Raw genomic sequence first — 26,753 nt, 5'->3', positions numbered from 1 at the left:
ATATTCATAAAAAATATAAATATATATACATATGTAGATAAAATAATAATTACATATATATATATATATATATATATAATTACATTATCAATTAATTAAAAAAATAAAGAAGAAGAAAAAAAAACTAAATTGAAAAGTAGACAAAAATCTGGGGCAAATTTGCAAATAATTGAAGACTGGAGGACCATATTGAACGTGCAAAGAAGGCAGAGGGGCTAGAAAGGAAATTGTCCTTTCTCCTCTAAAACGGCGCCGTTGCAAGTTGGACCAAATTGAAATTGAAATAAATAAAAGGGTAAATTTAAAAAAATAAAAAAAACTTAATTGGAAATATATTAAATGGCAGAGGGGCTAAAAGCGCAATTTTCCCCTCCGCATAAAATCACGCGGATCCTGGGTTCGGGTCAGGTCGACGCGCGGATCCCACCTCCTTCCAAACGGTGTCGTTTTTAGTAGGCTATATAAGCCAAAATTTAGTTAAAAAATTTCATTTTCATTCCGTTTTCAAAATAAAAAATAAAAAAACCTTTAAAACAGTTCTCTCCCCCCTAGCTCGTTCACCCTAGGTCCCAAGATCAAGAATTGTCGCCATCACACGTGGTCGACCTCCGGCGACGGCACCGCCGTCTGCGGTGGCCAAAAAAAGGGAAAATTACCCTTTCGGCTCTCTCAACCCTTCCAAGCCCAAATCGGGGTTCAAAATTTTCAAGAAACCACAAAAACACCCTCAAAAACCCTAGAAACCCTACGGCTCCTAGCCGTCTGTCCTCGGAGACAAACCTCGGCCGTTCCAACGGTGTTTCAGAGGTAAACCAAAGTAAGTCCTTTACTTTTTTTTGTTTTATTGTATTTTAGTAAAGTAAAAATAATAAAAAAAAATAAAAGAAAATATAGAATAAAACGATGCTAAAATATCAACCTTTCGACTTTTTGATTGATCTTTGCTCTTTGGTGCTTTGCTGTGAAAATAATAGTCTTTTTGTATTGATTTTTTTCGATCCCCTATTACAGTGTATCCATGGCTTTTCTATAGCCGAAATAAGAATAAAAAAATGAATCTGTTTGATTTGACTCTGCAAATATTTGATTTCCTTTCCTTTTTTGTTGTTTGTTGCTTGATGTGCAGGTACGATCAGGTCTTGGCTGCGCGAGGAGCTAGGTGGCTGCAGCGCAAAGGTTAGAAACCCTAGGGTTTCTGGCGTTCCTGGGTCACTGTAGTTTGGGCCGTTGTTCATTTTAGGCCTTACAGGCTCTTTTGTAATTCGGGCCATTTACCTGGGCCATAATCGGGTATTAAGTACTCATATATAATAAAAATTATACCTAAAAACTGAATCCAATATGATTTAAACTTGAATTAAAAGTCTGATACTCGTAATTGCCGTAATAATCTTGTTCAAATATTCTACTTGCTCAGTCTTCACTAAAACGGTCATAACTTGAGTTCCCGAACACCAAAATCAAGTGGTTCAAAGTGCATTGAGAAGATAAGAGATAGATATTCAATCGGTATGAGACATATTGACCTAGAAATGCCTAAAACCCTTCCAAAAATGCACCGCAAGTCAACTGATTAAACATGGCTTGGTGTATGGGCTTGATCGGTGTCCTTGAAGTGTAACACTTAAGCTTGTTAACATCTTCCACATGGGCTTGTCATTATGGATTAAATAAATGAAAAAAAATGTGAATTTGATCTAAGACTGTTTAAAGGAAACTTTTGACATATAAAAGTCTTATGCAAATTTTAAAAGAAAAGACATTGAGTATAGTGTGGGAGAGGTGTTTCTGAAAGTATTACTACGGGAAAAGGTTCTTCGATTTGGAAAGAAAGGAAAGTTAAGTCCAAGGTTTATTGGATCATATGAGATATTGAAGTGTCTTGTACCAGTAGCTTATCGGTTAGCATTACCACCAAAATTGGCAATAATCCATAATGTTTTTCATGTTTCTATGTTGAGAAGGTATAGATTGGATCCGTCGCATGTTATTACACCAAAAGCTATTGAGGTTCAACTAGACTTGACGTATGAGGAAGAACCAATCAAGATTCTTACCCAAGAAGTTAAAAAGCTTAAGAATAAACAGATTACTTTGGTAAAGGTACTTTGGAGCACAATATGGAGGAAGGTAGTTGGGAAAATGAGGAAGTGATAAGACAACAACATCTGCAGTTGTTTGAATCAGGTAAACTTTTGAGGACACAATTTTTTTCAAGGAGGGGAGAAATGTAAAATCCTTGAAAACTTCGAGGTCGTGACATTATTATTTTGAGAAATTACGAGTCAAAATTTTCAGAATAAATAAAATATGATTTGTAAGTGCTAATGGAAAAGGTGGTAGGAAACCAGAGAAAATTCAAAAGACTAATGTATTGAGAAAACTTAATCCGAGGTATAGACTAAATTTTAAGGTTTTACAAAGTGTTGGGGTCAAAGTGAGAAATTAAAAGTACAAAATAATTAAATTGAATCAGTGGTGAAATATGTGAGGACATAGAGAGAAATTTCACCAAGATCATGTGGATCAGTATGAAGGATAGTGTTTTTTTAGTTATAATAATAAATTATTTTTATTAAAATACTAGAGATATTTAGAGGAAGGATGGCGAGAATTCTCCATCTTCTTCCTCATTCATGTTACCATCATTGGAAAGAAAGATACATTTTCTTTCTTCTATAATTTGGTCCTCCATCTCCATTAAAGGCCTTTATAAGATCAAAACCATCAAATTTCTGTAGAAACCTTAGCTAAACAAAGTTACCCACAACCTAGAAAGCCTAGTTTTCAAGTTAGAACGGGGGAGTACATGTTTGAAGCGAGAGAAAACATATATAATGTGATAAACTAAGGTTTTAAGGTAAGATCTTCATGATTTAGGAATAGAGACATGTTTACCTTGATTATTTGAGCATGAAAGTGTTGTGGATCAAGAATATTGATATCTTATATTTTATGATATTGCTATGAAACGAAGGAAAAGACAAGGAAGAATCTACAAGGAGTTTAAACAAGGGAAAGCAAGGAGGCAAAGCTTGAAGGAAGTACAATTTAACCAAATTTGTAAGTACTTTAGAATTTTTCTTGCTTAATTAGGATTTTGAAATTTTATGCTAATGTAAGCGTTAATGTCATAAATTTGAGTATTTTTAACTTAATAACTGTGTGAATAATTCAAGGAAATAGTAAATGAATATGGTTATTGTTTACGTGATTATGAAATTATGAAACTTGATTGTGCTTGTGATGAATACTGAATTTATAATAATGTCAAAGCCCTTGTAGACAATTTTTGAACTTGTGGGATATAGATGGCATGCTAGTAGGAATTCCTTAGCGTGCTCGTGTTCTAACACTATTAGTGTTCATGATAATCTAACACTTACGTGCTCGTGTACTTCGTGAATGTATTCCATATACCCTTCTTGTTCACTCAAGTCTGCAATGGACAAAGTGAGTGGTTAATGAATGAAAATGTATGAAGATAATGTGGTAAGTAAAATGATGCTATTTAACCTTGTTGCCCATATCAATCTTTATCTTTAAGTAGGTTTTAGTAGCACTTATTTATTGATATACTATATTGAATAAAGAGATAAGTTAGAATTCTCAGTACTTACTAAGCTTTCACAAGCTTAACGCGTTGTTTTGAACGCGTAGGTAAAAATCATTTTGAAGACATCTTTTGAAGTTGGCCATCCTCATCCTCAAGCAAGGATTGAAGTGTATGGAACTTAGATTTTGGAAATAGATTGGCAAGTACATAGGATTAGAACCATATGAATTTTTGTTGTAAAGTAACTAAATGGTTCCAAAACTATGTCATGCGTGCCTAATATCATCTTGTACCTTGGGATAATCTTCCATGAATGGATATATTCATGTATTATATGAATTTTTTGAATGATAATTTGACATAATTTGAGTATTAAAAATGTTCAGAAATGTTATGAATTGATTTATGATAGTCTAGACTTGATTTTAGATGTTTCCGACATGTTTTGGGAATTTGTCTTAAGAGTTGTAACACCAAAAATTAGTGTCGCAACATTGGACATGTAATTAGAGTAATCTGTTCTCGGTGTCGCGACATCAGTTAGTGTCATGACACTCATTTCCCTTTTTACCCTATTTTGACCCAAATAAGCCCTGATTGATCCCTGTTTGCATCCAAACTTTAAAGAAAGCCTAGAAATTACTTGACTAGAGCTCCAAATCGCAGCTACCATGAATTTAGAGCTTGAGGCTTGAATTACATTACTATCCAGAAATCTTTGGTCAATCAAGCTTAATTAAACTATGATTTAAAAAAATATTGGTGTTCAGAGATTTTTACTAAAGGGACTGAAATTTTATTCCTCTTCCCTTTATCTTTTAGGTTTGAAAGGAGTAGTCTGTAGGTTTTCAACATTGTAGCTAACAGTAGTCCTATGTGGCAGTTCAAATTAAATTTATTTAATTAAAAACTTATTTTCATCCCAGCAATTGGATATCCAAGTTGGCATTTAAAATCCATTTGGACTGCCATGTAGGACTGTTGTTAGGGAGGTAACAGAGTTTAACGGTAGAGTGACCTCTTCGTAAGAAAATAATAACGTAAGTGACTAAAATGTAACATTTCAAACATAAGTGACTAAAATGTAATTTGAGACAAACAAAAGTGACTAATTCTGTAGTTTACCCTTAAAAAAATTGTCTGCCTACATGGAAGAGTTTTTTTTTTTTGTTGGGAGGGGAGACAATACACTAGCTACATTCCAGCACCAAAATCAATATGATTTTTTTGAAGAAACCCACCCAAAATAATAATAAAAAAGAATTTTTTTTAACTTAAAGCACATGATTTATCATCTATAAAATTATTTTTAAGAATTAGTTAAATATTTAGCTAAAAGTATAAAATTATTTTAGCATTAATTATATTTTACTTTTAATAATCATAAATCTATTAAAATTATAATTTAAAATATAAATCATAATCATCTTTAAATTTTAATAACATTTAAAAATTTATATGCGAGTTCTCTAGACTCTATCAATAATTCAATCAATGTAACCAACTTGAATAAATTTATTTCATTTCCAAATTATCATAACCATAGTTTTATATCTTATTAGTCTCACTTTAATTTTTATCACAATTAATCCCATGTTTGGTTGGTATGAGCCCACCACAAACCATTGTTTGATTCAATGGAATGCCTGTTACGGGTCTATTTCATTACGGGTTTATGCATGGAATTTGAGGCATTCCTATTCCGTTTCATCCCCATTGAATAGTTGATTCATGCCTAAAGAATTCCATTTTACCCTCCCATTTTCTCACATCAGAAAAGCTCTCACTCAGCCCGAAAGCCACTATCAGTCCCGACCTCCCTTGCTTCCTTTGTCTCTAGGCACTAGCAGTCCTCTCTCAGGTAAACATTTATCTCTTTCGTTATTCCTTTCGATTTCCTCTCTACCTCTTTTAGTTATAAAAATGGAAAAATCAAATCTGTGTTTTGCCAAAAGGGTTATCTCCATCTCCATCTGAACCTCTGATTTGCAAAAAAATTTCCCCAAATTTGCCGTCGATTCATTTGCCTGTAATTATCTCTTCTCATTTTCTTTTTCATTTTTTCTGATTTTTTTTTAAAATTAGGTGAGCTTTCGTTCTCAATTTTATGATCTATCTACATTCTTTGTTTAATTGATTATGAAGTTTTTGCTATTTTTAACAAAGAACCCATTAATCCATAAATGGTTAGCAAGTCATTTTCCTGATTGCAAACAAGTAGCTTTTAGTGAGGTGGTTGATGAGTTTTTTTTTTTCTGTATTCATTCTAATATATTTTTCTAATTTTTTAATATATATTCAAAACATCACTAGTGTTTGTCCATTTTCTTAAAACAATGTTGTTATATGTCTCTTCTTTCATTGAAAATTTGCAACTCTTTTTCCTTTTCAATTCAATTGCTAATATATTTGATTGGTTATGATGACATTTAAGATTAATGAATTATTATCCATTCTTCTTATAGCTTCTCTCTGGTGTTTATCCTTGCTAGCTTCTCTAGTTTAATACCCAGGCTTGAACTTAAATACCCTATAAATTCTTTTCTAATTTTTTTGTACTTCTTCTAGGTTTAACTTGAACTTCTTGTGTTGTTTAAGAGCAATGTGGAGTCAAATAACCTATTGGATTCAGTTTCTTTTTTTATGAAGGGCATGGGATAAGGGTTTTCGAGTGATAAACTCGAGATTTGGGAAGAAAATTATAATTAGTAATTAATATTTTACCAACTAAAGAAATAATATATTAATCTTTTCCCAACTAAATTGGCGCTTAATTGACTCATGATACCAAGTTAAAAGCTTAATATATAGAATAGAAGTATAGATAATATGTTTTAAATATCACGAGTCAATCAAACACCAATTTAATTGGTTAATGACTAAAATAATTATATAATTTTAAAAGTGTTTTTTTATGTTTTAATATAATATTCAAATATATACAATTGCTGAGGGTATATAGTATTATATAAATATATAGGCGACTTGCAATTTACAGTCATTCGACCATATTATGTGTTTGATATGCCTATTTAGGTGTGGGAAAATACACCAGAAAACATGTTTCACATGGCGCCATGTTCAAATATATTATATTAGACATAAAAGTTGGAGGAGTTTAGATAAAATGGACAAATTAATAGAACCATACACTATCGCAATTGACTTTTAATTGGTTATAGCATTTCACCCCTTAAAGTTTCAACCTTGGCATTTATTGTTTTAATCATAATCATGGCATTTCATCAATAACTAGAATTTAAAAGAAAATTTGTAGAAATTCCTCATAGATAGATAGCATTTCTATATAGGCCTAAAATTTCTCAATCCTGATAGCACATTCGATCTTAATTCCAGTTCCACATTACCTGATTCAAAAAAAAGTTGTTCAAAGTGAAGAAGTGAAATTTATAAACTCATTTCATGATGTTTTAAGTTGGGTTTTTTCATTGAGTTTCCAATATCCTAAGGTATGTACAATCCAATGGTATAAAATAAAAGGAGCATTCAAGTTCTACTTATAAACAATGATTCAAGTTGTATGAGATTATAAATAATAGAAAATAATGAGGGAGAAAGTCACTAATATAATAGAAAAGAAGTGGTAAACATAATAGATGAGAATACCATGGAATAAAGTGTCTGACATAGCATCTCTAAAAATACAAGATAAAAAATCATGTTTATGTGGATATGATTTTTTGTTTGCAATAGCAAAATGTACAAATCCTTATGTTTTGATTTCAGGGAACTCCTGATTCCTACATCCAACTAGCATCCTGTTTTGAGATTAATTTATACTGTGATTTGAAGATATCTAACACTTTAATATCTTGCAGTAATGACTCGTTTGCCTTTAATAGTACAAAGTGAGAGGCAAAAAAGAATTGGTCTTGCTTTGACAACATGGTTGCAAATGTGTACAGTTGTGAGTTAGTTCTTAGTTACATTGGGTGCCGTCTCTAGTCTACATATTTATAGACCAAGGATTAGATCATATATTTTAGATTTTTATACACAACGAGATTATGTGAAAAGACTTGTACATGCTAGTGACGAGACCTATATTGAATAAGTTAGGATGAATAGAGTTACTTTTTTTAAACAATGTGAGATATTACAAACTTTAGAAGGATTGAAGTTGTCAAGGAACATGCTTGTTGATTAGCAAGTGACAATGTTATTACATATCATTTCTCATCATCTTAAAAACTGAGTTATCAAGCATCACTTTAATAGGTCCAGGGAAACCGTTAGCAGATCATTTCACAATGCTTTAAATGTTGTCATACGCTTACAAGATGTGCTATTTAAAAAGGCAGAGTCAATTACTGCTAATTCTACAAACCTAAGGTGGAAATGGTTTAAGGTATTGGAGTTAGTTTCATATATAGCTTGTACATAATTCATTTGATTTAGATTTAAATATAGTATCTTAACCTGAGGTTTTTAAACTATTTTTTGTGGAATTGTTTAGGTACTTTAGATGGAACCCACATCAAGATTAGAGTTCCAAAAGTTGATAAACCTAGATATTGAACGTGAAAAGGTACCTTATTGAAGGCTTAATTCAGTTGATGCTAGCTTATTTCTAGCATGCAGTGTTATTGAAAGATTCTTTGGGTTATTAAAACTTAAATGGGAAATACTTAGGGGTCCATCATTCTATCCTGTGATGGTGCACAATAGAATCATTGTTGCATATTGTTTGCTCCATAATTTTATTCGAACCTATATGAGTCTTGATCCTATTGAAGCAGAGTTGGGAGAAGGATTACCTAGTAATGTGATACATGACGATGAACCGAATATCGTAAATATTCATCTATCAGATACATGGGCTACTTGGAGGGTGGAACTAGCCAAGCAAATGTTCTATGAATGACAAACATCTAGAAATTAGTAAGGTTTAGGGTAAAAATAGTATAAGGTTAATTTGTTTATGTTATTTCATGTATCTAGTTTATGAAACTTTGGTGGTGTTTGAATTGTCTTTTTGTATTGTACTAGACTGGTTAAATTGTAACTTTAATTTATTTTCTTTTGATTTGTCATGTGTTATAATTTTATAAAGTGTCAACCTTTTGATTCATAATATTGAACGTAATTTTAATTTGCGTTTTTTCTTAAGATAGTTATGTCAGACCTTTTACAATAAAGTGTTTCTTCCTAAAATTCTTGAGGGACCAAAAGGAAATGGGTTCCAGAAGAAGATGCTGCGTTGGTTGCATGTATGATTGACTTGCACAATGTTGGAACCTTTAATGCAGATACGAGATTCAAGGTCAGTTATTTAAATAAGCTAGAAAGAATGTTAGAAAAAGTTTTACCCCATGCTATGTTGAAGGCTAAACCTAATCTTGAATCGAGGATAAGGACATTGAAAAGGGATTGGGAAATCGTTTATAACATGCTCAGTGGAAAAGACAATAGCGGCTTTGGTTGGGACGAGCATAGACAGCTTGTTATTGCTGAAGATGTTGTGTGGAACTCATATATAAGTGTAAGAATTATTTCAAGTCTTTATTGTTTTGTTTTGACCAAACTTATATCTAATATGAATTCCTCATTTTTTATAGTCATAAAAAAAGGTCAGTCAATTCAGACATCGCAGTTTCCCTTATTATGACCAACTTACTGCCATCTACGCAAAAGATCGAGCCATTGGGAAATATGCTAAACAACCACTAATATTATTGAAGAATAGATGTTAAGGATGTAGCTAGTGCAAATACTCATGAAGCAAGAAACAATTTCTATGGATGCGAAGCTGGTGTTTCTTTGGATGAGAAGGATCTCTCAGCTACACAAGCGCAACCATTTAGAAACTAAGATGATTCCACATTTTCAAAGAAGAAAAAAAAAGATTTCTAATGCAAGTGAACATATTTCTTCTACTTCATTTACTGATGCTGTCATGTTATTAGCAGAAAACATACGGAACGTTGGCCTTGAAATAAGTAGGAGCATTGCCTTCGAAGTGCTAATTCAACAAAAGTTAGAAATGGTTATTCAAGAAAGTGCTACCGCGCGTTGATCAAAATTCCAGACCATCTAATGCAAATGCTCATTTTCTTTAGTCTACCTTATTTTGTGCGATTGGAATGGGTTAGAAGATTTTTTTCTAACCATTAAAAATCATGGTTGTGTTAGTGATGTTTTGGTAACTTTTTGTATATGTAATATTTGGGTGGTATAATGACATGATAGAATTGCCATTACAATGTTATAACCTTTTGATGTAAAATTTAACATATAGATTATGGCACATAAGCTAATGGTACCATGTAATTTTTGTTAATATATGAACATTATGTTTGGATCTAAAATATAATTCTCAAGCTATTTACTACTTCTAATATTTTACTTTTTATTTTAGAAAATAATTAAATTATTTGTTTTACTAATGATATTTTAGCACATTAAATATGTATTATGGTTTAAAAGTAATAATGTAGGTTATATATTATTTTATAATATTATATATTATGATTTTTAATTCATATTTTAATAATAATTATTTAAGAATGTTATTAAATTATATATTATTTTATTAAATTGTATTTAATAATAATTATGTTAAAATATGATTAAATTATTTTTATTAAAATATATTTAATAATAATCTTATTAAAATTTAATAACAATAACAATAATCATCTACTTAAAAAATTCGATAAGGGTACTTTAGTCATTTAAGTCTTCAATTCAATAAAACATAAGAATGCTATTACAACTCTATTCCATTCCATTCAATCAAATAATTGAATTACTGATTACAACTCTATTCAATTATAATTATATTCCATTACAATGAACTAAACGTACAATGCATATATTACTATTACTTTATCTTTCTATTGAAAATTTGACCTAATTGATAAACTACATCATTACTGGAAATGAAAATAATTCAATAATTGATTTGATTGGGTTAGGTTATCTTAAGAAATATTTTGAATATTTTATTTGTTAAAAATATTATAATTTAATATATTTATCATATTATAAGTATTATTGATAATAATAAACACAATTGTTTCCTACATTGCACGAAATAACAAAACTATTTCTTAAATGAAACAACTTAATTTAAATAAATTTTATATTTATATATTATTAATTTTAAAATAAATTAAAATCACGTTTAAATATTTATGAATTTAAATTTAAATAAAAGAATATAACTAGAGAATTTTCAAGATGTAGAGGATAACATGATTTATTTCTATTACTTTTGATGTTATCAACTTCATAGATAATAATATATAAAGAAAAGTAGAGATATATAATCACTCGATTATCAGAAGCTTATACTTTGATCACTTAAGTATTCAAATTGCTCATTTAAGTCATCTCTATTAACTTAGAAATAGATATCCATGAATGTCCGATGACGTGATACATTTATTCAAGCTTAATTGTTTATTTAATCCGCAAATATAGTTAAAATATCAATATAATACTTTTAAATTTTTTAATGTTAAATTTTAAAATATATGAAAATTATAAAAAATCATAATTTATTTTTAAAATCATAAAATATTTTTAAAAATTATAATTATACAAAATTTATTGAAAATTCATAAAACCTATCAAATTTTAAATTTTTTTAAAAATGCATAAAATCTTATCGTCAACTGCATAACTTTCTACCCCATGGTCCTTTCTCTTTCACTTGAGATGAACAAAGTATATCCAAATTTTTTCTCATCTAATTCTTTTGTTAATAATCCTCATTTTGAAGATAATTAACAAAATGAGAGAACTACTTTTATTTTTATTTTTATCTATTTTATATCATATCTTTGTAGCTTTCGGTTATGTCATTATTACTATCATGAAAAGCTATTTAAATTAATAGAATTATAGTAAAGCATAAAATACATGTTTTTACTAAATTAATAATACAAAGCGGGAAATAATGATGTCAATTTGCAAACAAGAATAATTTGTTGATTATGCCTTAACAATTAATCTCACACACACACACACACACATATATATATATTAGATTTTGTTGAAATTTTAGGTAAATTTTATTTTGCTACTTTTAGATTTATGAATATTTTAAATTTTCAAGAAATTGTTGCGATTATAATATTAAATTTTTATAACTTCCAAAAATTAAATTATGTATTTTTTATTCTTTTCAAGATTTCAGAATTTGTTTTGGTGACAACGTCAATAACCATTTTATAACATTTTATATTTGAATCACTGAAAAAAAACTTACATAACAAACCATGTTACCATTCAAGAGAACAAAATAAACTAAAACAATTACTTTCAAATAATTAGAGTGACCTAGAGGTGCTCATGGTCCAAATCGGGTTAAATCTAAACATAATATTAACATATTTTATACTTGTCCAATCCCAAAATATGAATATAAAATTTTACCCAAATCCATTCATATTTACAAAAAAAAAAAAATCCAAACCTATTTTAAGCTTGCTCATATTTTATTTTAAATATTTTTTACAAATATTTATATTATATTATTTTAATATTAATAATTCTATTTTTCTATTTATTAATTTTTATATAGTCATCTTAATATTATTTTAATGTATTATAAATTACATAATGTATAAAAATAACATAATATAAAATATTATGAACTTATAAACGGATCAAATTGGACCGAACTCAAGCCCTGAATGTTCAAGCCCATTTCAAACCTAACCATTTCCAACCTAATATTTTTGTCCAAACCTCTCAAATTTCATGCAAAACTTCAAGCTTGGATAAGTAACCCGACCCATGATTAAGTCTAAAGTGACAATTATAATTTTTCATAATTAGATAACTAAAACATAAAGTTGAATGACCATAGTTTAATTTAACAAAAAAAATAAAAAAAACCTTGTATTTAACATAAAAAAAATTATTCCATAGTCGCGTAAGTTTTTAGAGCTCTCAAGGTTGAAATAGGTTAAAGCTAGTACCATTTCAAAAAGCTCATTTTAGACTCCCCATTGGTTAAAGTTTACAAGTTTTAGTTCCATTTCAAAAAGTTTCATTTTAGTCACTGCACATCTGAAAAGCTAACATTTTAATATCTGCACGCTTACTCTGCTGTTAATGAAATAATGACTTAACAGTGACTAACGTGACCTTAAATCAAATTAAAGAGCTTGCTGGTCTTGAACACAAATGAAAGGACAGTGGCAGGTGACATGAACCAAACTATAAATGTACAAAAAACAAATATAGGTGGTTACAGAAAAATAATTTTCTTATCTCTTCTCATTCTTCAAAAATGTTTTTACCTTTTATATTTAATTTACTGTCAAATCCATTTGTGCACTCATGTAGGGATTAAAATGTCAGGTTTTCAAATGTACATGAACTACTAAAATGAATTTTATGATATGACACAAGAACTAGAGGTAAACTTTAACAGATGAAATGATGACATGTAAGTGTAGGATATCATAAACTAAGCATAGAAACGGGGAGCTGTACACATTCCACGCACACTTTAAATCCTTAAGCACTAATTCTCCTAGTATTAATAATAACAAAGGAAAAGAATGTGATGAGGCCGGTATGATATTCATCCCGTCAAAATCTTCCTATGTTCTGCTAAATTACATAAAGAAAGAAAACAAAACTATATCAATATTGATAATTATATTATTTTATCCTACAAAAAAACAATAATCAAACCCTACTGGATAAATTCTCTCTAAGCAACAACGGTTTCCTCCATAATCATAATAATGATGATATCTACAATGCCATCATTTGTAAGGAAAAGGCTATCTCCGCATCAACTAACTTACCTGCTAATCTCTCTATCAAATCAGCTTTCTCCTAGTTGTATATTTTAACTGCTTTCTCGTATGTGTGACGGTTCTGCATTTGTTATATATGCCCACCAACATACAATTAGAAATAAATAATAAAAACGGCAACTAAAACATATTCTAGAATATGCATGTTACTTAGCATAGAACGTTGGGACTGATTGTTGCATTTTACCTGATTTACATAAGCCCTCTTAGGAGTGTTATCACTATGCTCTAATCCAAGGTATTGCTCCCAAGCACCATAAACATCTCTTCTCTGTATTACACAGCACAAATTAAAACACCAGTCAGTTTGCGGAAATATATAAAATTTATAACAAATTAGTGATCCAAGGTGCAGAAACACAATGAAAAGAAATCAAGACATACCTGAAAACGATTGAACACAATGTCCGACTCCTGTAGATACTCTGGTCGACTCAATGACATGAATGCAAACTTCCACTGTACAATGAAATGGGAAAAATATCAAGAGAGACAAGTCAAAAACTGGTTTCAGGATTCCATATTCATAATAGTGTGTGTACAGCCTGAAAAGCAATGATAAAAAAATCAGACCAGACTGGCCAATTCAACCAGACTGGCTGGTCCAGCAGTTCAACCTCATATGTTTAACCACAATTTGATGAACCAGTAGAAATAGAGAAATCGGGAACTGGATAAACCAGGAAAAAGCCAAAAGAACGGAACCTTTAATTTATTATTTTTTATGTTTGGAATTGTTCCATTTTTAGCCCAACAGATAGTCATCATGCATATATGAACCACTACATTGTTGTTAATATACTTATATACATGTAGTGAGTCATATATGCATGATGACATTTTATGAAATTTTCTTAATTATTTTTTAATTTGCTTTATGGTTGAACTAGCCAATTAACTAGTTAAACGGGAAATCGGAGGTCCAACTGGACCTCCAGTCTAGATTTTTATTCCTTCATAAAAGTGTAACTGCAAGTGAGAGGATATAAATGCTAAAATTTTAAGTTATGGCAGTAAAGGGAAAAAAGAATGGAATAGCAGAGATGTATAAAGATATACCTTGGAGAACTCTTCATCTGGAACCTGCAATTTCTTTTGTATCCGCACTTTAACTTCAGCCAGAGTTTCACCTTCATGAATGACTAAAAAAAAGGGCTCACCAAAATTCTGTATTTGCTGTTAAGAAATGGAAAAGAAAAAACAGAATATAAATTCCTAGAACATCCAAACTGTATTAAACGGATAGCCATTTTCCACCATATATCTTAAAAAGTCAAAAGAAATCATCCATATTTATCAGTTCATTCATATTGAATACCATCTGATTCTGGGCAGTTTCTTTCGTAAAGTGGTATACATGAATCAGACGACCGTTGGGACCAAGGTTCTTCTCTTCTTCTCGGATCTAAGATTTGATAAAATGATAATAGAAAAAGAAAAGAAAAGAAAAGGAAAAGAAACGTTAGTTCTATTAGTAGATGTTGCAGACATCGATAACAAAAGATCAGAGATGCTTATTTAGTCACGAACAAACTCTTAGGGTGCTTGGTAGAGCAGAAACGTGGATGGATGGAAAGAAGAGAATGAAAAACTGAAAAGAAAATCAATTTTGAGAGTGTTTGGCAAGAAAGGAAAGTGAGGGAAAAGAAAATAAAGATCATTTTCCATCCCCCTGAATAAAAACAAATCCCAATTTGGAATGTTAAGAGGAAAGAAAATGTAAGATTTAAGTTAACAAAGTTATGCATTTTCTAAAATTTTATTTCTTTCCTCTCATTTTTCAACTTATCAAGCATTGATTGAAAAGCAAATTACTTGTTTTTTCCTTTTTTCCATCTTTTCTACCACACAAACAATGGAAAGACAAAGATATTTCAACCTTTCTACTTGTTTCTTTTTAGAATGTAGGTAAGAATATTACAAACTGCCAGTTACGTCTACTCAGGTAGAAACAATAGAGTATGTTACTTCTGTTGATGAACCACTTCCAAAACTATACCCCTATAATCTCAATAAAGAGCAGTCCCTTCTATATATGTGCTTAAAAAGCAACGGTAGTCGAAGGGCAATTTAGCCATGAAATTTCAGCTAAAAAGGGATGGAAAAAGGAAAACTTGCCTCTTCCGCACGCAATGTCCAATACTGGTCATTTATGTTCTCAATCTTTTCACTGGGTGGAAAGATCTGGAAAAAATGAGGTGCATGAACCATGAGTCACACAAGAAAAGTTTACAGCATCTGTCATTCCATAGAACACTTAAAATTCAACCATATAAAAATTATATATATACATACAACTGAAATTACAACAACTAGCAAGCAAATGTTGACCAATTTCTACCTTATAGATCTTGTGATAGAAAACTTCAAGCAGTCTAAGCTCTGCATTTGGATGTGACAATTCCACCTGTTTCAGAATTGAAAAGCACAGCTTTAACTGACTATGAACTTCAAGTTGCATGGGAAGTTAATAAGGAAAACACTACCAAACACAACTCCTTGAAGGGGGAGATTATGCATTAACACACAAAAACCAAAATATTTCATTGTAAGGATCCATCATACTTATGATAAAGAAATATGTGCAAGATTGTGGTTGGTTTCAGTGCATATTCGTACAATAGTTACTTTTTATATGATAACTTGATGCTAGAAAAATGTTATTTGTTGACAAAATAGGAAATAATCATTGCAAAAACAGAACCAAATAAGTCCCTCATCACAAATAACACTATCCATCTCTTCTTAGTTTCGATTATTTAGAATGTAAAATTAGAAGCAAGAACTTACTTTTGTCTTAAGTTCATCAATCACGTCTCCTACAGTGCTCTGTTTAGGCAATCTAATATTGTGAATTACCACCTGAAAATCATGCTAAGCATTATAACAGGAAGGAGCATAAATATCAATTGACCCTAAAAGAAGAGGAAATTGGAAGGAGTAACTACAGATTCTATACTTACTTCCTCCTTCGTAGCATGATGGAAAGCAACTTTCAGGTTTTTCAGCCCTTGCAATTCTGGCAAAGGGATATCCAAAACTTCATAATACAAAATGTCAGAAGTCTGTAAATGAAAAAAAAAAAATGAGTCAAAGTATCTTTTGCATAAATGAAACAAACATAGCAAGATGTCAAACCCATACGGGGCCTACCTGGTTATAGTGGACCAACATTTCTGAAAGATGCTCTACTCCTCGGTATTTAATAGGTTGAGGCTTAGGTTGTTGAGAGTAGCAGTTGTGAGATGTGAGCCTGATTTTGGATGGATCATCCAGACCAATTTTGTAAGCCACTCTTTCCACAACATCATCATATGTATGTATCTTTGACCTTGAATGTTAAAGAGAAACTGGAGTATAAGTATCTGACAGCTAATAATCAATCTGAAAAATAGTTTGCACCAGAAGTACTCACAGCTCTAGACAAAAATCATCTTCTTTTGGTCTTTCCAATGATCGAAAACGAACAATCTAAGTAACATCAAATCACAAAAGCAACTTATCGAGTTAAAAGAGTCTATACACAAATTGAATTATGTGTATGAAAAAAAAGATCATGTTAACAATAGTAAATGCCTCTGAGTGAGAAGTTTCTTGGCTTGAACGAATCAAACTGACAATAACTTTCTTGGTAACCAGCTAATTCAATAAATATAAACAACTCTCAACATGTTAGACCATTTTTCTTTTTCCTTTTATGATCATTAATATCCTTTGCCTCATAAATGTGCCCCATTTCCATCAGCTTTCACCACCAAGAGCGACCACGAGGTAATTTAAAAAAAAAACAAAGTTTTGGTGTTACCTACTTCCCGTAATAGCCCATGAAACTCCATTAACCATCTTAGAAAAATGAGATAGATAGGACTGGCTCCATAAGCTAAAATTGAAGAAAGTATAGACAGATCAATTTACCTTTTCTTTATATTACAGGCAAAGTGAGAGATGCTGTTTTCTAAGACCTCAATACTAATATTTTTAAAGATGATAAAATCCCTTTTAGCCAAAACAAACCATGAAGGAAACAATTTGTTTGTAGTTGTTAGTGAAAAAAAAAAATAGAACATTTCTCTTAGAGATAATAGGGGTTGGAAAAACGATCAGGAAAACATGGAAAATGTATGGAAGTGTAAAATTAAGGAAAAGAAAAATTGCAAATTTAAGATTAAAAAAATGATCAACACAAGATGATTGCAAGCAGATTGGATGGTGCGGAAGTTCTTCTGGGCATCACTAATGGGGAAAGAACCAGGCCCGGCAGAGGGGAGAAGACTTCTATTTTCTACTATCTACCAAAGATTTCTTGGAAAAATAGAGTTGAAAGCCAGAGTTGAAATTGAGAACTTTTCCTGACAAACTAATAATCCAGATTCAATTAGCTTCCCATTTAAATTAATTCTGATTTTCAAATTAAAATTATCCTTCAATCTTTTTCCAATAATTTCTCATTTGGTTGGTCGTCCTCCAAAACATTAACAACCATAAATAATTTCCATTAATCTCTCACTCGGACTAGCAAATTGTTCTTTCCAAGATGATTTTTTTATTTATGTATTTATTGTTAGAAGTATTTACTCTACTAAAAAACTGGATTTTGTTACGAAGTCCTATAGATTTCATTTATATGATATGTTTAACACAGTGTAACTGCAAAAGAATAAATTGCATTGCCAGGAAGTATGAGGAGACAAGATATACAAAATAAACAGGAACAGTTAGATATTGTAGTTCTCCTTTCTCCAGGTTATAGAGCTTGAAGAAAAGTAGAATATCATTCCTTGTCTTATAATGAGGAAAGTAAATAATTCCTAAAAGACTTTGTTTATTAATTACTCCATGTGGCAGCTACTGGTGAACAGGGAAAGAAATGTGAGTACACCAAAGGGATATCTATTCATCAATTAACACCCTAAAAGAATGAAAGATCTCATATCAATTAAAAGAATATTACAGAACTGGGTACAGGTATCTCTTTTTCTCTCAAGCACTAGATTCAAAATCTTTATTTACAGTTCTATAAATTAATAACAATGGGGAAATGGAGGAATTCTATTGCTTCAGACAAATGAGGACACAGGGTATAATAAAACACTATCAGCCTACCAAAATAAAATCAGTAAGCTATAAACTGCAAAATATCAAAAAGAGATTAGATGAATAGGTTTAAGCAGACTATACCTGGCGGTTGTGCACATATTCCAGAAATGATGGCACATCTGGACACCGGCATGCTTCTTCACTTTGAATTGGAGAAGACTTCTGAAAGCATATGATATCCCCATCTTCAATCTGCAAGCAAGGACAGTGTCACTGGCAATTTACATTAAAAGGGTGTATGTTCTAGAGAAAAATATACCTGACTTAACCGGAATGAGCATCTCTTATCAAGGTGTTCACACATCACACAAGGCTCAAACTTTATTTCCTAAAAGATACAAAATCACCAGGTAGGAGAATTGGTTAAGAAAATTATAGCGGTGTGTATACAAACACACAGTTGAGCAGTAACAAACCTCATAAAGTTCTATTTCTTCATCAGGAGAAAAACCAGCCATTTGGTTTAGCTTCGCTATATAGTCTATTGGCTTACCAGAAAGTTTTACTAATAGTCTACCAACATAACTGCGAAAGAACAAATTGCATTGTCAGGAAATATGAGACAAAGTATACAAAATAAAGAGGAACAGTTAGATACCGCAATTCTCCTTTCTCTGGGTCATAGAGCTTGAAGAAAAGTAGAATATCATCCCTTGTCTTATCAGGTGGAGGAATAGGATGTAAATCCTGAAGTTATCAAGCAGAAGGGGAAAAAGGAATATGAGAGAATAAAAATTTACCATTTTAAAAAGTCAAAACAGAAGTTAATAGAACATTACCTGGCCACACTCAACTTCCAAGAACAGTTTTAGTTCTGCATTGTGGGCTTTATTTGAAACCTCCCTCAATTGTCCAACCTGAATTAACCAATCATAAACAATTAACTCACAGGATTAATCAAAGAGAGAAACAAACAATGCTCCTTACCAGCTACAGCCTCCTATAACATTGGCCCTAGTAAAGTTCCTACCATAAACATTTCTAAACAATAAATATTTGCCAGATGAAAAACAAACTACATTGATAAGACACAATCATATATCATCGTTTAAGTCAACATACTTTCTTTAACTTCAACTAAAAAAATTTGGAAACACATCTAATCTTTTATTCCCATAGAAGATGCCAGCAAAGAATTCCCCCTTGTAAGATATCTCAGTAGAGACAAGCAGAAAACTCAGAAAATGTATGTTCCACATAACAATGAGAGAAACAAGATGCAAAGCACAAAGACTAGAAAGAACTACTTACAGATTGAGCCTCCTCCTGAGGGGTCAATGGTCGATTCGGCCGATACGTATGGTTCTGACGCTTTGCCCAAATCCAAAAACGTTGATACTGTAATGGTATGCCAAACTCTTTCGCAACTTCCTCCTGCGAACAAGCTCAGAAAATTACACATTAAAGACAATAATAACTTGAAACCCATAAGAAATCCAAAAGATAGAAACAAAGTCATTGTTTTACTAGTATGGTACTAAAGATTATGAATTAAGCTAAAGCAGACATATCTATATTACTTGATAGTTATAACTAAGGAATGTTATATGCATAGGCATTCAGTCTAATTTTCAAACTTTGACTTCAGAATCAAATAGAGGTAAAACTCTCTTTTGATTAACATCTTGTTATTAAGCAGTCCAACTCCTAGTACAATCAAATGCCATCTCCTCAGCAACATGACTAATATTCAAATGGCAAACTCCCAAACTTTCCCCTTGTAACACCATCCCCAAAAAGCTAACTAGATAACTGAACTGCATATCCTTGGATTCCAATATACATGTAAGAAATATGCTGTCAGGACATTTAAAAGAAAACTGAAGTTCAAGATAGATAATCAGAAGAATGATGTTAGGCTCCGATTACAAGTAACAATTAGAAATGTCATCAACCACAATAATCAGATCAGCTATTTTGTGTCGACTACATTTTAAGTCCGATACATGCAAACAAGCAATAAAAAATCATAAATGGTACCTTAAAAGCAAGGAAGGATGTCTGCTTCTGGATGCGGAAACTCCTAACTTTGTCATGATCCACGAGATCAAAATATATGTCCTTTCCGATTTGTTCTAGAAGATCTTCATCTCTAGCAACCTAAATGCATTAATTATATTCACTCAAATGCATGAAAAAAAGAATATCCATAAATGCTGTAACCTTGATTGTAACAGATAGATACTTTTATAATAGTATAAAGGTGGGCCTGTGCTTTATATCTCCTTCTGTCTTCCTTCTCTTCCTGCTCCTTCTTTAACCTCATCTGATATTTGCATTGAATGCACTGATCGTCATTAACAGGGTCAAAATTAGGAAGATCACATCAATTTCAAGGAAATGAAAAAATTACCCTCAAGTGTTCAGCAATGTCCTTCTCATCAACATTGCAAATTATTTTGTCCTTATCACTTTCTCGTATGTAGACAAGCATGTACGCATTTGAGTATTTTGTAAACTTGAAAGGCGTGTTATCGAAGCCAGGGTTTGTTTGTGGCAACTAATGAATATGAAGAACAAGGCAACAAAGTCAATTAAATCTTACATATGGTACACAAACAGACGGGGCATTTTAAGCAGAACATAGAAAAATTACCTCTTCCTCACCACCATACTGCTCTTCTAATACCCTCTTCATATCTTCTTTTGTCACCCGTTCATCATCAAATCTATACCTAACAAAACAGAGAGATATATTAAAGGGTCCTAACATGAATTTTCCCCCATTTTAAAATAAACTTTAACAAAAGCCAACATTAAATCCAAAAGCACCAGATACTAAATGCCAAAATATCATTAGATGTGATGCTTTAACAAAAGCCAACATTAAATCCAAAAGTACCTGATACTAAATGCCAAAATATCATTAGATGTGATGGCATTGAATACTAATCTTAAGATGTGCCTGAGTTAAACCTCACAAAGTAGTCATATGTCAAGTGTAAGTTTCAAAAGAAATTTAACTTCTTTAACAACCCTTGAGTTTGGTACTGCTGTTATTTCAATATTCATGTAATTGCTAACCAAACAGGAAAAATAAAATACGAAAAGTCATCTTAGAGAAAATGTGTTCTTACGTCAATCATGCCATTCTTCAGAAAATCTTGTTCAAATTCAAGAAAAAAATAGTATACAAGTGCATTGAGATTGTAATCAAATTAGTCAACTATTAATTCAAAAATGTTTGCTTACCACTGGTCAGAAAGGGTTGGCCTGATAAAAGCATAGTAGTGTCCACCATGTACTCCTCCACTATGAACTAAGACACTGTAAGCCAAGGCAGGACATGCAAAAAAAGAAAAAAAAAGTTTCCCGTTTAGCATGGGAGGTAAGCAGGGAAACTACTAGAACAATGTATTACTGACTTGCATTACCTAAGAACAGATTAAAAACATTAGTGAAAATTCCTGAGGAAGTTAATACCTGTGAAGCATGTAAAGGTTGCGAACGCTCCTATCTGCATCAGGTGATAAATACTTCCCATCTTCTCTATCAAGGTCAAGTTGAAGAGGAAATTCATAGCGGTCATTTATCTACAAAACAAAGAAACTATTAATACAAATAGCCAAAACTAACATGCATAGTATCTAAATTCATATGAAAAACTCCATAATGCCAACTTTTTTTCATTCCCACTGTTGAAAAAGATAAAATATGTTAACACTTTGAAAGAGAAAAACTATAATTTTTATCATAGGAAATCAGTTTCATAAAAGTGACATTTGGAAAAACATTAAACCAGATCAGACGGTAATAGTGGATTAAACCACACAAAGAAAAGACAATAAGTAAAAAAAAATTGTGAAAGGAAATATGGCTATTAAAATACTTTCTTTCCTAGAAGCAATAAAGCCAGGCATTTTTTGCTTTTGCATATAAAGAATTTATTGATCTTCTATGAAACCCTCATTAATCAACATTGAAGAAAGGGAATATAAGGAAACTTAACAAGGAAACAGAAATGTTTAGCCGATATGAAAGAATTAATATTCAAATTTATAGATCATATTTAGTGCAGCAGATAAAGGAGTCAGTAGAAGTGTTTTCTTAGCAGATTACATAACAGTCCAAAGCCTTGATTGAAATTGCAAAATACCAACCAGTATCAAAAGTAACCCAGTTACCCAACAGATTTGGAAAAACTGTTTCCAACACTGACCTTCACCATCGTATCCCGCATAAAATCATATTCAAACCGCTTTAGCTGAAGTTGAAGAACAGGAGGGAAGTCAATAAATAAGACACCTTTCTTTGCATCCTGAAATGAACAACAGAATATCAGCGCAGAATTAAGAAATGTCATTAGGATTTAAACTAATCAGAATGCCTTAGTTTGTGCCAGCAGAATGGCTTAAGTTGATAAAAATCGCAGATAAAGTCTAACCATGGAATAAATTGTTAAAACAGCCTTGTCTATGCATTATTCTACACCCTAAGCGGGCCAAAGGACATTTTAGGCCCAGTTTTCATCACATCAAAAAAACTAAAAACGTAACTAACCTGTAAGCCATGCTCTTCAGCATGATATTTGTTGTCACCCTCAAGGCGCTCAACTTCGACATATTTATCAAAGGAAGCATAAACATCCCGACAACCTTTGACATCAAGCTGAAGGTCTGCCACACAATATGTACACTCACACTTTGCTCTTAAAGGGCATTTCAGTATTTCAACTAATATTGGTACACGTCAGTAAAGAGAAAATACCATAAAATGATTCCCTTCTTGTAGACTTGTAGTCCACATTGATGCATTCAATATAGTTCATATGATGACCCTCAAATAACTGCTGTATTGTCCCCTCCACAACAGTTCCCTGTAAAATGAAAAGGATAATAATCAGCATTCAGTAACACAACGTGATACTGCAAACACCCAGAGAGAGAAAGAGAGAGAGAGAACAGCACCTTCATTTTGTCCTCAAGCTTTTCACACAGCACTCTGTTGAGTTCTTGCACGTCATGTTGCATGAAAGAATCATATGTATCCCATCCAAAAGATTTGGTCAACTCTTTTGTCGCGACACTAGTGTCATTATATTGAAGCTTATAAAATAAACTCTGCAGAGCCAAAGGAATACTTCCTACAGGCATATCATTTTCAGTTGTTGGCATGTGGTACACAGCCTGAAATAGAACATTAAAAAATGAGATGTTTCACTCCAATTGAAGAGTATAAGAGCAAGCCAAACAGAATAATAACAACACCATCACCTTTCTAAAGTATGGTATATGGTATAGAGTCTGTAGGAGTGAGTTCATGTAACAAGTAGCCCCTTGGTTCTTAAGTCCAACATAACCAGTTTCTTTCTTTGAGTCATATGACCAATAATCCAGTATCTTACGAACAGCAACCTCAGCTTCAACAACAACAGTATCATTCACAAGATATCCTCTACTAGGGTCATAAAGATCACTGAGAGGCATAAATGATGTGAAACCCCAATCGCTCTCTCTTGCATTGAACTGGTGTTGAGTATCTGCAAATGAAAGTTAAAAACAAAGCAGTACATAAGTTCTGGACAAACTTTAATATTGAATACTTGGTCGCTATGTAATAGGATTGACAATAACGAATCTAGACTATCACGCAAGTTCCTTTATTCCCCGCTATATGTCAACCACCAATCACTTAACACAAAACTGCTTGAAATAAACACAACATAAAATGATCCAATCCAGAGGAGAAATTGCCTAAATGTTAACCTATCCGGGAAGAATTTAACAATTTTGGAAAACCTTGCAATATTATAACCCTTTCATCCTTAAAATTTAACCACAGCATACTGTTTTCAGTTCAGCAATATTACTTAGTTGCCATAAAATAGGAACGACAGGAATGCTTAAAACACAACTGGAACATTATATAGATTAGGTCAACAGTATCTAGATACAAGCAAAGCAGGCCAACATAATACTAGAATTGTCACTAAAAATCAAACTCCGAAAATAAACCTACTTGAAAAGAGAAAGGGTAGAAGTATAGAACAAGGCAATGTTACATAAAATAAAAGTAATTTTATTACCCAATTTGGAACAGAAAGCTTGTGTAAGAAAGTTAATGAGGAAGGACGCAAAACAAATAAAGTTAACATCCCATTAATAACTTTTTGTCTAAATATTATAAAAATAATCAATAAAAGTATTATTAGCTAGGATATTAAAAGGAAACTGCTAATCTATAGAAAGAAATAAAACAGGTTTGATTGCATACCACCAAATGTTCGTTATCACAGAAGGAAGAACCTAACCTTTTGAGCAATAAGTCAACTTAAGTATCACCACCACGAAAATTTCATTATCACTAAAATCTCTCTAATTTGGAATTTTATAAATATTAAAACATTCTTCTTAATATCCAATTCCCTTTCTAATCAAATTCCCTAAACATCCAAGTGAAACAAACAATAAAGGTATCCATAAATAGAAAAAAAAAATCAAATAATGGAGCTGCTTGTAGTTGTTTCTAGCCAAAGAGAATACGTGCAACTGAAACAAGTTTACATGCTAAATCTTTGTCAATTGTTACAAGTCCAACGAATGAACACTATATAACAAAATACTCAATCAAGCATTGAGTGAAAAGACAATAAACAAATTCTCTCTAGGCAATGAAAGATTGCTTTAAATTGAAACTTCAATATACAGGAACAAAGAGGGTGGAATTTTCCCATTAAATGCTGTTGTCATAAATAACAAAACGAAAAACTCAGTAACAGTAAGAATACCCTTTCTTATTGAATATTTGTGATGGATTTGATTAACTACTGCCAAGCTAAACTGAGCATATCTACTCCAACCATATGGCAATGCAGAAGAATCCGCAACATCCAGGTACATAGACAAGTGATCCACATTGTTTCCCTTTGGAAAAATTAGTATCCTCCTGCACAGAAGAATCAACCCGACAACCGAAGATCTATTACATACAGTCCGCAGCACACCAAATAAAAGATATTCCAATAATGACAACACAAAGAAAAGTCACCATTTACCATTTGTAACCACCAACAACAAATATATCTGAATAATGCTTCTTGGTGTTGAGCCTAGAAAAATTCTCAATTGTCCAAGTGAATTTCATTGATGGAGGCTCCTCCACTTGCTGATTCTCAACCGTACTAGCTGGCTCAACTTGGGCAACTAAATTAATCAAGATCATAAAATCAACAAAAAATCAAAACCCTAACAACCTGAATAATCAAATTATTACTCCATAATAAATCACTCCATAATTACAATAAATAAATAAATAAAAGAAAGAAAAACCCAACTTCCGGATCAACCTAAGATTATAAAATCAATAACGCGAATTAGAGTGAACTAAAAAATTTCTATAAAAAAATACAAACCTTCCATTGGCTGAGTTCCATCGACTACATCAGAATGCGGCACGAGCATCTCCTCATCTTCTTGCTGTTCCAAAATCCAAAGTTTAAAACAATCAAAACTCTGAACAACCATATCCTAACCCTAACACTCTCAATCAAAACCCTATCTCAATGCATTCAGAAAAAAAATTGCACGAAATTCACGTAAAAAATTAATCACTTGTCAATTTAAAAGTAAATAACTTGAGAAAACAAAAAGTAATCCCTTGAAGCACATCCACCAAGAGAGAAATTCAAGAACAAAATAATTATTGAAGTAACTATTGAAAGTGAAGAGAGGAAAGAGTGTTATGTACATCTAACGGCGGAGTCGTCATCATAGTCATGGCTGGAGAGATGTGAATCGTTGATCAGAAAATTAGAAAAAATAAAAGAAATTTTAAAGAGTGAGAGAGAGAGAGAGAGAGAGAGAGAAATTAAAGAAGAGTGAATTTCGACAAAAGCTGAGGACGGGAAGGGAAGAAGCGGACACTGCAAAGCCACTCAGTAAAGAAGAGTGGTGGTGGTGGCAATTTGAGTTTTAGTTGAACGTAATGGTATTATCGAGGTTTTATGGATGGAGCGGGGGTTGTTCTGGGAAGAAAAACATATCAGAAATGAATTGGAGACGTGGGAATTATTTGAGGTAGGGGCTAAAGGTAATATGGAGTCATTGTATTCTTTCTAATTAAAAAATAACTAAATTAGTATTTATGTATAGTGAATTCATCTTTTTGTTTAAAATTTTATCCATAAATTTTTGTATGTCATATGGTGTTGTCGAATTATTTACTTTAACAATATCAATTTTTAATAGTATAAATGGATAAAATTTTTAATATAAATAATTAATATAGTCTTTTATTTATTTATTTTGATAACAATGAATTAAGGTTTTAATCTAATGTATAAAAATTAATCTTTTTAT

General features: G+C 31.6%; 1 protein-coding gene across 1 annotated transcript; it reads right to left on the bottom strand.

Moving 5' to 3' along the window:
* Nucleotides 1-13,042: 13,042 nt before the first annotated feature.
* LOC105766590 (ubiquitin C-terminal hydrolase 12) lies at nt 13,043-26,439 on the bottom strand. Its single transcript, XM_012586097.2, has 32 exons — nt 26,143-26,439; nt 25,808-25,871; nt 25,451-25,598; nt 25,184-25,341; nt 23,670-23,935; nt 23,364-23,582; nt 23,164-23,272; nt 22,957-23,072; nt 22,616-22,714; nt 21,880-21,989; nt 21,649-21,723; nt 21,053-21,131; nt 20,810-20,956; nt 20,642-20,722; nt 20,437-20,556; nt 19,708-19,830; nt 19,236-19,313; nt 19,055-19,143; nt 18,873-18,981; nt 18,716-18,784; nt 18,538-18,648; nt 16,775-16,830; nt 16,513-16,690; nt 16,323-16,424; nt 16,150-16,221; nt 15,701-15,766; nt 15,478-15,543; nt 14,678-14,764; nt 14,419-14,535; nt 13,744-13,818; nt 13,547-13,630; nt 13,043-13,420 (listed from the first exon to the last, which is right to left on the bottom strand). The coding sequence occupies exons 1-32, from the start codon at nt 26,170-26,172 to the stop codon at nt 13,379-13,381; spliced, it is 3,345 nt and encodes a 1,114-aa protein (XP_012441551.1). The 5' UTR covers nt 26,173-26,439; the 3' UTR covers nt 13,043-13,378.
* Nucleotides 26,440-26,753: the final 314 nt, after the last annotated feature.

Source organism: Gossypium raimondii, chromosome 4, assembly GCF_025698545.1.
Source record: "Gossypium raimondii isolate GPD5lz chromosome 4, ASM2569854v1, whole genome shotgun sequence".
Classification (NCBI taxonomy): Eukaryota; Viridiplantae; Streptophyta; class Magnoliopsida; order Malvales; family Malvaceae; genus Gossypium; species Gossypium raimondii.
The sequence above is the reverse complement of the archived record's forward strand: the minus strand, read 5'-3'. Positions and strand labels throughout refer to the sequence as shown.

Coding starts and splice junctions, on each gene's coding strand:
- LOC105766590 (XM_012586097.2), bottom strand. CDS start 26,172: ATGACTATGATGACGACTCCGCCGTTAGAT. Junction 19,314..19,707: donor CTCAGGAGGAGGCTCAATCT/GTAAGTAGTTCT, acceptor TGGTTAATTCAG/GTTGGACAATTGAGGGAGGT. Junction 15,544..15,700: donor TCTATCACAAGATCTATAAG/GTAGAAATTGGT, acceptor CATTTTTTCCAG/ATCTTTCCACCCAGTGAAAA.